General features: G+C 34.0%; 1 protein-coding gene across 1 annotated transcript; it reads left to right on the forward strand.

Moving 5' to 3' along the window:
• The first annotated feature begins 6,763 nt into the window (after positions 1 to 6,763).
• Positions 6,764 to 12,182, forward strand: LOC111365856 (mitochondrial substrate carrier family protein B-like). Its single transcript, XM_022986366.1, has 7 exons — positions 6,764 to 7,255; positions 8,345 to 8,515; positions 8,624 to 8,773; positions 9,277 to 9,378; positions 9,462 to 9,532; positions 9,636 to 9,703; positions 11,671 to 12,182. The coding sequence occupies exons 1-7, from the start codon at positions 7,040 to 7,042 to the stop codon at positions 11,910 to 11,912; spliced, it is 1,020 nt and encodes a 339-aa protein (XP_022842134.1). The 5' UTR covers positions 6,764 to 7,039; the 3' UTR covers positions 11,913 to 12,182.
• The last annotated feature ends 26 nt before the right edge of the window (positions 12,183 to 12,208 follow it).

The following is a 12,208-nucleotide window of genomic DNA, read 5'->3' on the forward strand; positions in this document are numbered from 1 at the left end:
TCGATCATATCTTTCACTCCACTATTAAGTCAATATAAATCGAAAACTCCTTTTCGACTTATGAGTACACCTTGGCCAAGGATTTCATCATTGACTTAATTGAATGAAACGCAGATCATAATCTCCTACTATCTAAGAGTGACGAATCCTTTATTGATCAATCACAACCTTCATACGATTCTTGACGTACCCGAACGATGTCGTATTAGCGGCCCTTTTCAGAGCAACATCCAACACCGCCAAAGTATGACTGTCCTCATATAAGGTACCATGACGACCTCAAGTCAAAGGACCAATTTCACTACCGAACGTTAGAGATTAACCACCGACACTCAGATAGTTATCCATGTGGAATCTCTCGACGGGTCTCCAATGTTTTGTTCTATAACAAACATCCACGTGTTCATTTAAGTGTCACCACACTTTAACTTGTGAGATCAGCCACTTACTTCACAAGTAAGAAATGCCACACGTGATGGTCTATCCGTAATAACGATATCCGTATCTCGTTATTACTTACGACCACGGATGATTTAAGATTCAATCAGATGTAATTTGTATCTCACAATCACAACTCCTTGTGATTAATAAATTACAAATATTTGAATCTACGGACTCTATTATTTATTTAATTGTCTATTAATTAAATAATAGATCTGCCATTTAATTGCATTAATTATATATAAAAGTATTTATGTCCAAAGTCGATTGGACCTAGGGCATAATACTTACAACTATGACGTCGATGCATTGGCATGAGTGATACTACGGCGATGCTCACGTCACTGCACATAGCGGGCATTGCCACTGTTGCCGTGCATCGGCTCTTGCTGAGCACGCTTCCTGCTGTACACAGCGAGGAGTGTTGTACACGACGGGGAGGACCTTTAAGATGTGGAATTGGGTGGTGCTGCCACCAGTGTTGGCGGAGGTAGTATGGATTTTCGATTTGGGTGGCATTTTGGATGATTCGGGGTGGCCTTTGGTGATGAAATTATGGGAAGTAGAAAAGTCAAAAAGGTTGGCTGTTGAAGGCAAATGGGGGGGGGGGGGGGGGGGGTTTAGTAGTTAGGTAAATAAGTTAATTAGTTGATTTGGGGAAATTTAGGTTTATTTATAATCTACCTCCATTTTCTCTTTATCCCGTTTGTTGTGGTGTTGAAGGTTATTGGTGTTGTTGCGATTGTGGTGATGGCGATGGTGGTGAGGTAACTAGTTGTTGGTGGCGATCTGTGCTGAGTGATGATGGGACGATCTATGGTGTATGTGAACTATTCTGTGTGCATGGAAACAATTGTATGTGGTGGTGAGGTTAAAGTGGTGGTGGTGGTAATGAAGTAATGTTGTTTTTTGATGGCGGAGTTGGTTTGTTTGGAATGGTGCAGACGTGGCGGCGCTAGTTGTTATTATGAGGTGGTGTTTCTAGTAGCGACAGTGCCGATAGCGATGGTATAGATGTTAGTGTTGAGAAGTGGTAAATGTCACAATAAGTAATATGTGACATATAAAAATATGAGATTGCGATTAAATTTATAATCGCGACTAATAATTTGTTAAGTTGTCCCCAATAATTTAATAATTTGTGATTTAAAAATAATTTGTAACTAATTAATTTGATAATTTGTGATCATGAAATAAGTTATGACTTATAAAATTTGTAGTTTGTAATCGAAAAATAGTTCATCACTTATTAATTTGATAATTTGTTATCGATAAATAAATTATGACGTAAAATGTTGTAATTTGTGATTAAGAAATAATATGTGACCTATTACTTTGATAAATGTAACGTATAAAATTTGTGATTGAAAAATAATATTTTCAATTAATCTGATAATTTGTAATCGAAAAATAAATTATAACATATAAAATTTATAATTCATGATTGTGACCTCTGTAATTGTGACCATAAAGTATATAATATTGTGACTTAATGCATTTAATTAATAAAATATATTATAATTAATTATTTAATAAAGGAAAGTTTGCAGTCGAGGTACTAAATCTTTGTTTTATTAGCAAGTTTGACTCAAACCTTTTATTTGTGCCACCTACGATACCAAACCTTTCAAAAACTCGCAGTTGAAGTCCAAATGGATGGACACCGTTAATTGACCAAATAATTAACATTGACTTGAATTTTGACTAATTTTAATAGGATAAAATGGTAACTTTATATTTTTCAATAAAAAAATAATTACAATATATTAATAATTAAATAAAAAAAACAAAAACACTATTCAACTTCTTCTCTACCCACGCTCCCCATACCCACCCCCACGCCCAAACCAAAACTCACCAAAATTGGCACCCACTCAAAGGACCTGAAAGGGCAAATACTCAAAATTTCTATTTTATCCTCTCTGACCGATCTTTTGCTTGTCTGAATTGTTGACATTGAAGTTCAAAACCTCATATTACTTCTCTATGTAACTGATACAAACATGTGATATGTCAAAGATATGGGAAAGTGCGGTGCACTAAAAGTAGGCAATGAGAAGTGGGCTACTCCGCCAAAAAGCCAGTAAATTGATAAATACAAGACCATTGCTTCTTTATGTTAATTGATTCTAACATGCCATTGAATTCATAATATGGCATCTGATTATTTGTGTCGAATATTTGGGTAATTAACAAAGCTTGAAACATTGGATCTGAGTAGTAACAAAATCACTGCTTTACCATCTGATTTCTGGAGTTTGAGAATTATGTTCGGGTTGGGAGCCAATTTTGGTCGGTTTTGGTTTTGGGGTGGGTGCAAGAAGAAGATGAATAGTATTTTTTTAAAATTTAATTATTAATATATTGTAAATATTTTTTGTTGAAAAATGTAAAGTTATCATCTTATCATTTTAAAATTAGTCAAAATTTAGGTCAATGTTAATTATTTGGTCAACTAACAGTTTTTATCCATTTGGACTTCAACTGAGAATTTTTGAAATGTTTGGTATCGTGGTTGGCACAAATGAAAGGTTTGAGTCAAATTTGCTAATAAACAAAAGGTTTGGTGCCTTTGTTGCAAATTTTCCTTTAATAAATTAATTTTAATTAAGATCTGACTTTTAAAAAAATAAAATTAGTTTCTTAATTTTGAAATTGTATCATATAAGAGTTATGCGACTTTGACAGGAAATGGTTGATTGATGGAATGACATGCTGACAAGATGTGATTGAATAAAAAAATTAATCATATTTAAAACAGTTCAATGATGAAGTACCATATGGTATTGTGTTAACCATTATATCAATGATTATGTCACTGTAGCTTGATTTATTATATTATCACCTTATTTTTGTAAAACTTATTTAGCTGTTTGAACACTGCCCTTTATGTAATATTCCCTTATTCATTTAGGGTCCGTTTGATTGTAAAAATGAAATTGAATTGTCTAAAAAACGAATTCTAGGGAATTGCATTGCCTAGAATTATTTTTCTTAGAATTGTAAATTATTGTGTTTAATTGGTATAATTTTTCACGTGAAAAATGTTGAAATAAAAGTATTTTTTGGTGTTCGCTTGATTTTGTTTTATATGAAAATTGTCAATTAAAGGGATAACTTTTACTAGTATTGGGGATGAAATTTGTTTCCATTGCCAGCAAAAAAAAAATTCAAAAATTTCAAGAAAATAATCTATCTTTTGGTGTTCGTTTGACTTTGTACATTAAGATTGCCATTTAAAGGGAAATATTTTTTTTTACAATAACTCTTAGAATTTGTTTCCATTACTAAAAAAAAAAAATAAAAAAAAAAATGCTACAGTAGGTAGGAAAATTAATTTCCCACCATATACCCTAAAAACCAAGAATTCGAATTCCATGGAAAAAAAAATGTATCAAATACCTAAAGTTGAAAAATCCAATTCCAATTCCACCCTATCATACACACCCTTAGTATTTATTATTGGACTCGTCGAATCCAATGAAACTAATTAGCCTAAATGAATATTTGTGGGCCAATAATTTTTAAAGTAGTCTCTATCCAGAATGGGCCAAGTAATTAAGGCCCAAGGTTTGGTTTAAAGTAGTTTGATGGAGAACTCGTCAATATCATTGCACCAAGCAAACAAAATGGCATTCTTGAATATTTGAATATAAGCCTAAGAGTTGATCTCATACTTCTCTAATCCCCAAGACACGTTTTAATTGAAGGCGGCGAACTCGTCGATTCAACGATTTCGACATTGATAGGGACAACAAAATCATTATCTATGCTAAAGATTAAACATAATTAAAATACTTGCAATATATTTAGCACATTCCGCCTTTTTTTTTTTAAAGCTAGGACAATGAAGAATTTTCAATCAATTACCTAACTTTGAAGAATAATGCGATTATCCTTTACGAAGAAGATTACTAGTTTATATATTAGTAAGATCACTGTCATACTGTCAAATGAATATGTATACGTTCCAATTATATTGAATAATGTGACAATGATCCATTGCTATATAGATTGATAATCATCAATATAGAACCACTTGAGTTTGAATAAGGGAAATCTTTACTAAACAGGGTTTGAACGAGAGATTTGGTTTTTCTCTCCACCCTAGTATATTAGTGTGCACTTAAGGAATTTTATTTTTTATTTTTAATCGAAGCTACACACATTTCTTTTCCAATAAACGAATCAATAGAAGGCAGCACAAAAAATGACTGACCAATGACAAAACACGCTCTAATTAGGCAATACTAGTCCATTTTGTGATGGCGAAGGAACATTTTTTCTTTTTTTCTTTTTTGGTAGTTCAGATTTGCTAACCAATCAACCACATTATTTATTTCTCGTCATATACAATAGTAAACATAAATTTAGACTTTGTTGCTAATATATTGGATATCTGCTCAGCAACTAAATTTACATTCACAAACACATGGTTAAAAGAAAGGGTAATTGGCGCAAAACGTCTTAACCTTTTATTTTTTTGGCATTTTTGCCCTTATTTCAATCTTTCGTTGTGCTGAAAGTCCTTTTCATTGTTTTGAAACGTAAAATGACCAATATACCATCATATTTAAATAAAACAATAAAGAAAAGAAAAGAAAAATAAAGAACAAATTGCAACAATAGGCCCAAACTTTTTAAAAGTTCAAATCAGTCCAAAAATCTTATTAAACCATTAAAAAAAAAGGAAAAAAAAAAAGCTATCTCCTCTCCCCACCACCTCCTATAATCCCCAGAAACTCATATTTACATTAACAAGATTCAAACTTTATGAATAATCCCTAGAAATCACAATTGTTGTCCAACTCCAATAATTCCTACAAACAGCAAAAACAACACAAAAATCTGAAAATCATTTATACACATAACAATTCCATAAGTTTTCGGCAATTTTAAACAATGCTTACGGAAAAATTAATTAATTTTTTTTTTTTTTTTTTGGATTCACAATCCATGTGCTAAGAAATATTTATCATCCATAAAGATCAAATAACATTGTCTATGGAAATATGCATTGAGAAAGTCCGCGCATTGAAAAGAGGGGTTTTTTCAACCATCTCAAAATGGAATTATCCAAGTCTATGCTATGATTCCATCCCTTGTAAGGGTAGAAACATCAATATTTAATATGTTTAGTTTACTTTTCAGACCTATTAATCTTGAGCAAGAACTAATGGAGTACTTAGTTCGTCGTACATCACCCAAGGATCAAAAATTCTGGTTCCAAAAATCAAGAAACGAATCATTGGAGAATGATTCTGTGAAATCGAGGCTCCAGGCTTGTCAATTTAATCTGAAGTAGCGACTCTAGGTTGGCTATGGGTGAGGAATAGCGATTAATTGGGTCAGCAGGGCGGTTACTAGGCAGAAAGGCTGCCCCGCATCAGGATGAGCCAGAGTAATTCTTGTGGCTTTGTTGAGGAATAGACGAAACCCTAGAAAAATCTGAAACGCAATATAATTCGGATTTTTCAGAGACTTTCGTGAATGTGGCTGGAGCTATGTATTTATGCAGTTGGACGCAATTAATTATCATTGATTTCATATGATATTACAGTAATACTTGTTTGATTTTTTTTCCTTATTTTCAATAACATAAATAATTTGCTTTCAATCATCATCGGAGGTGGAGGGGAGAGGAGAGAGAGAATTTATTTTTTTTGCTTTTTTTTTTCATTTTTAATGGTTTAATAAGATTTTTGGGCTAATTTGCACTTTTTAAAAAGTTTGGGCCTATTTTTGCAATTTGTTCTTTATTTTTATTTTATTTTCTTTATTGTTTTATTTAAATATGAGTGTATATTGGTCATTTTACGATTCAAAACAATGAAAAGGGTTTTCAGTGCAATGAAAGGTTGAAATAAGGGTAAAAATGTCAAAAAATGAAAGGTATAGACATTTTCAACAATCATCTTGAAAAGTAGGGACGTTTTCCACAATCATCTTGAAAAGTAGGGACGTTTTCCACAATAATCTTGAAAAGTAGGAACGTTTTGCGCCAATTACCCTTAAAAGAAACTATATATGAGCTTGTTAGGCCAAGCTTAAAAAAATCACTTTTTAAACAAATAATTAATTAAAGTAAAAACGAGTAAAGTACTTGTTCTTAAAATAAAAAGTTACTGAAATATGCTTAAAAATAAAAAGTTAGTTAAAAGTGTGTATAAATATTTTTTTATAAGCTTAACCAATCATGCTGGTTTGTTTTATGTTGCTAATTTATAAAAATATTGGTGGGACCCTATAAATCTTGGGCTTTAATTCTTGGCCCACATGTATAGTTTGGGCTTTTGTAGCGACATCGTGAATCACACCAGATTCCGCTAATTCTCTTTTCTGCGAAGTTTGCATCTTTTCTTGGCGGAAAAGGTTTACTCCAATTCTCAATAACACCAACAAAACATGAGAAATATGTAAAATAATATTCCGCAAATTCGGATCACTCCCTTGTTAGGTTTTCTCTAGGGTTTATTACAACAACCCGGCAAAGAAATCAAAAAAGAAATTTAAAGCATTACTTTTTTTCAATTCCCACGCTCCTTGAATCAATAATTTGGTTTCACCTCTGAATTTTTTTTGGGGGAAAATTCGATAAATGGAAGCTAGAGTTGGGATGTCGGCGCATGGAGGGGTTGTGGATGGTGGTACATCTACCAGGAAGTTAATACACCATCAACATTCGCGGCCGAAACGGCAGCAGCAGCCTGTTACGCAGATAGGAACTGTTCCTCAACTCCTTGCCGGTGGCATCGCCGGAGCTTTCAGTAAAACCTGCACCGCTCCTCTAGCTCGCCTCACCATTCTCTTTCAGGTGTTGTGGTTTCTCTTTCTTTTTCCTTATCTCCTTAAGGTACTAATTATAGGGATAATTGATTGTTGGAAAATTGAAGAGGAGAAAAAAAGAGATTAAAACACGAATAAAAAAATAAGGCCTGAAATACGTTTATAATATGCTTTCCTGAAAACGATATTTGCCTCTCTCGAATTTCTTTTAAGATTTTCTGCAAATAGTTTAGAGGATATGACAAGCCTTTTAGAGTTTTGCATTGTGCAATGAAGTGAAAAACTCTTTAAAGAATAAGAACACAAAATAGTGATTTGAATATGTATATGAGAATTGGGAAATCTCTTTCAAAATATGAAATGAATTATGATAACTTGTATCAAATTGTGTTTAGAAATGAAAACTATTTCCTATATATAGTTTTCAATCAATACGTCACAAAAAGGCTCCAATTGATTCATGAAAAGCCACCAATAACAAACCAGACCTCAGTGGCTAGTTTTTAACCCGTGCGTATGCATGGTAGAAGCAATTTTGTTTTTGTCTCTGTAAAGTTCAGCCATGTGAACGCATGGGCAAATAAATTTGCTATTTACTTGCCTTATCAATTCATCCATTTTCTTGGCCCAAATGGGCAAGGCATTGGAAGGTGATTGTTTACTATTTAATTGAGGTTTTTATGGGTGGATGTTTCTAATTGCAGAATGATATGAACAAAATGAAAAAAAGAAGGAAAAAGGAGCTCCCTACGGATCTCCCAATAGTTTGAAGGAATTGATGTGTATCTGTTCAAACATATTTGGGCAGAATAGTGTTTGGGGCCTTAAAGATATGAATTTCTTGCAATATTAATAGGTATATTAAAATTTGAAAGTGCAGATATGGGTGTCCAAAATGGTTTTGATGTCAGGGAATATAGAACCATATAATTTTCACTACCATGTTAAAAATTTGAATTTTAGCGATTTGTTACCTCAGTAAAAAGTTCTCTGTACTTGCTATCCTTTATCTTATTATAGCGTTGGTAGCTAAATATTAGCTATTTGGTCGTTTATCTCTCCCCATTATATGTTTTTTTTTTATTAATTTGAAAATTACTCGCTGGCTCGGCTTTAGGTACAAGGTATGCACTCTGATGTTTCAGTAAAGCCTAACATATGGCGTGAGGCCCTACGTATTGTCAATGAGGAAGGCTTTAGAGCTTTCTGGAAAGGGAATTTGGTTACAATTGCTCACCGGCTTCCATATTCTTCGATCAGCTTCTATGCTTATGAACGCTACAAGAATGTGAGTTTTGTGAGATTAGGATTACAGTTTTAATTCCTTAAAACATGTTTAGTTTGCTGCTTTGCAGGTTGCGTATTACCTTGGTTACCGATTCTAGAATCTTTTCAGGTTTTAAAATCTATTCCAGGACTTGATGGTTATGGGGAAAATGCAAGTGCAGATGTTTTTGTGCATTTTGTTGGTGGTGGTTTGGCGGGAATGACAGCTGCTTCTGCTACATATCCACTGGATCTCGTCAGGACACGGCTTGCTGCACAGGTACAGTAATAATGTGTATGTTTTTTACATTATAAATCCACTCTTTATCATTGTCTTTGTATTTTTTAATATAGAGGTGGGATTTCTTTTCAGCCCCTGTTAATAGAATTATAGTTCTTTTTTGCCCATTTACATTAATAGAATCAATCCACTCCCTCACCCACGCTGCCAACCAGTCTGCCACAGCCAGCGGATGTGCACATGCAGACCGAAAAACCCTGCCTACCTTGAAGAAATAAGTTAAGAGGAAAACCTGATATAAATTGTAGGACAACGAGCAAAGATAACATGCATATAAAATTTCAAATGAAAACAGGTTGCTAGCTACTCTGTGTCTTCATTGGCGGCCTACCTTGCCTCTTTACACTTTTGTTTTCTATGGTCAGCTGCTTTTGGGGGATATCTCTCGTTTACCTCAGTTATCCATGTTATTCCAATAATTTATTTTTTGAATTTTTGTTTTAATACTGAGGCTGAACTCAGTTAGTTTGGAAACTTTTTAGAGGAATACAATATATTACCGGGGCATCTGGCATGCGCTTCATACCATATGCAAAGATGAAGGTTTCTTTGGCTTGTACAAAGGACTCGGAGCAACATTATTGGTATATATCTTCATCCCTTCCTTTGCTTCTTTGCATCCCCGGTTTTATTTTTTTATATATTATTTTTTTTTGGGTGGTTGCAGGGCGTTGGACCCAGTATAGCGATTAGCTTTTCTGTTTACGAAAGTTTGAGATTCTATTGGCATTCCCAAAGGTGAGGACATAGTTGTTGAGAGGCTGATGTATCCTTTATTTAATATTCTAGTTTATGTCCTAATCCTCATTATTCTTGAGAATGACAATTTGATCTCTATCAGGCCCAATGATTCTGTTGTAGCAGTCAGCCTTGCTTGTGGCAGCCTTTCAGGCATCGCATCATCAACAGGTGATTGTGCTGTACTATCTGAAATGTATATTTTTTGGAAAAATTGCAGCATTTGTCCCCATTTTTTAGTGCTTGTAGTGACTTGCTCCTCAATTAATTTATTATTATTTTTTTAAAATTAAAGAGGAAATAGAAAGAAAAGAAAACATGAAAGGAAAAGGGAAAAGACAAGAACCTTCGCGAACCCACCCAAGGTTGTTTGGATCTTAAATAGGATCTTGTCGGTGGAGGGGCCTTGAGGATCGGATCGAGGACTGTAAGATCCTCCTAAAGAATGATCGGAAATATTGAAAAATATAAAAATAGAAGTTCTAAGAACAAATTCACAACTATAAGACAAACAATAAAAAAATTAAAATAAAAAAATTCAACTGCTGTGTACAACAAGGATTTTTGTCAAAATAACAATTCAGACATGATGCTAAAAAGGGTATTTCCAAGCTTCTCTTTCATGTAGATATATCATGAACATCCAAATAATTGCATTGTTGTGGAAGAACTCTATCCTCATTTTCTGTTATCCAATCATCAATCATAAGAGATATCGTCGAAACGCATGCGATCCCCTAGAGTGAGCTAACCCCAAAAACCGACCTTAGTTCGAGCCGGATCTGGTGTATCATATGGGATTAGCCTTTTCTATTGATTCCTATGGATTGGATTAAAAACGATTCTTTTAGCAATCCTAGTGAATTGCATTTATGCCTGTATGACCCACATTCTTTTAAAATTTAAAAATGCATTTTTAAACAGTGATTTGACATCATTTCAACTACACATTTTTCAATAAAATAATATTACTTGCAAATCCAAAATTTTTCCTTTTTAAAAAAAAAACACATTTTCCATCAATACACTATTCAAAAATGCATTTTTAGGAAAATAATGTGGCTCAAACAAGGGCTATGTATACCATCTGGATCGTTTTACTTTTTTCGGATTGTAGGTCGTGCGATCTTATGATCTAGATCGCTATTTTGATAATGCACCATTCCCCTGCAACAAACCAGCCCTGCCTCTCAGTAAACCGTATTACCATTTGCTGCTCTCATCTCCGCCCCTAATTTTGGCTTGTTGCACTCCCAGTTTCCCGTCCCCCACCCCTATCATCATAAATTCAGACTCACCTGGCATTGGTCGGCAGTTTCCTTTGGTTTTGGACCCAGTCCCTCTTCCTAGTATATTTGCGTTCTATTACCACATGACTGAGGGGGTATATGTTGAAGGATTTCCGAGCGCATCTCCCTGGTTTATTCGAGGGCGGTAAATATTTTTTATTTTGTTTATCTTTTAATGAAAATAAGGGTAGAATTGTCCATTTAACTTAAATTGGATGGTTACAGTCCCCGAAGACTACTTGTATAACTATATTGAAAGATTGGGGACTGCGTTTCAATTTTTCCGATCTTATAATATATCCTATGTGCTTGTTTGATAGAGATTTTGATAATTGATTTTTTGATCGTTAGAGATAAAGTGGGTCCTACGTGTGTGAGAGAAGAATTAAAAAATGACGGTTGGAATAATGAAATAATGGTCAAAAAATTGATTTTAATTGGCTTGTAAGCTGTACCAAACAAGCTCTATATCTAGAAAGATATCCTTATTCTTTTATTTACATGTTCACCCTGTTAAGAATTTCGTGGACTAATTACACTGGTACTGTTTCCCGATTTGGAATTTTAGAGTTCAATTGTAACTCTTATCGGTTTACGTAGTTTATTTTAACACGTTTCTGATCTTGGTGTCTGAAATTACTGTTTATCATTAGGGAGTCTCAAGAATACTTGGATACTGGTTGAGGTGAATTTTGAACCCAATTTGGTTGTATAATGTTGGCAAGCTCTGTACATGCACAGAGGAAAGTGTTATAAAACATCACTGTAAATTAGGATCTAATATAATTGGTTGCCCCACAAGAAAGCATTATATGAAACTTTTGTTTGTTTATGCATGATGCATTGCAGCAACATTCCCTTTGGATCTTGTGAGGCGAAGAATGCAACTGGAAGGGGCTGCTGGTAGGGCCCGAGTGTACAATACTGGGTTGTTCGGGACATTTAGGCACATTATCCGTGCGGAAGGCTTGCATGGTCTGTACAGAGGTATTATGCCTGAATACTATAAGGTTGTTCCAAGTGTCGGGATAGCTTTCATGACGTATGAAACACTGAAGACACTACTGTCACAAGGGCCTTTTAGTTCTTAATCTTTGCATCTAGTTAAGGATCTTCCTCCATGAAGTTTGTAACCCTTGTTTCACCAAGCTAGGATGTGCAGTAAGGATCAGTTTTGGTTAAAATACAAGGCAATTAGAATTAGTATGCAAATTTTCCTCGTGTTCTTGAAAAATTATGCGGTGGTAAATTTTAAGGTGGCTACCATGAATTTTTTTTCGATGTATAGGCTTACTTGATATCATCTTGTCTCGCGTCAGTTTTATCACTCGTAATATGTTTTTGTTATTTTTATTGTTCTAGGTCATTTTTATCATTGATCACTTTT

This window comes from Olea europaea, chromosome 2, assembly GCF_002742605.1.
Source record: "Olea europaea var. sylvestris chromosome 2, O_europaea_v1, whole genome shotgun sequence".
Classification (NCBI taxonomy): Eukaryota; Viridiplantae; Streptophyta; class Magnoliopsida; order Lamiales; family Oleaceae; genus Olea; species Olea europaea.

What these genes read in the sequence shown, in the direction of transcription:
- LOC111365856 (XM_022986366.1), top strand. Translation starts at nt 7,040, where the DNA reads ATGGAAGCTAGAGTTGGGATGTCGGCGCATGGAGGGGTTGTGGATGGT. An exon ending in GGACACGGCTTGCTGCACAG is followed by an intron (nt 8,774 to 9,276) that starts GTACAGTAATAA and finishes GAAACTTTTTAG; the next exon opens with AGGAATACAATATATTACCG. An exon ending in TTCTATTGGCATTCCCAAAG is followed by an intron (nt 9,533 to 9,635) that starts GTGAGGACATAG and finishes GATCTCTATCAG; the next exon opens with GCCCAATGATTCTGTTGTAG.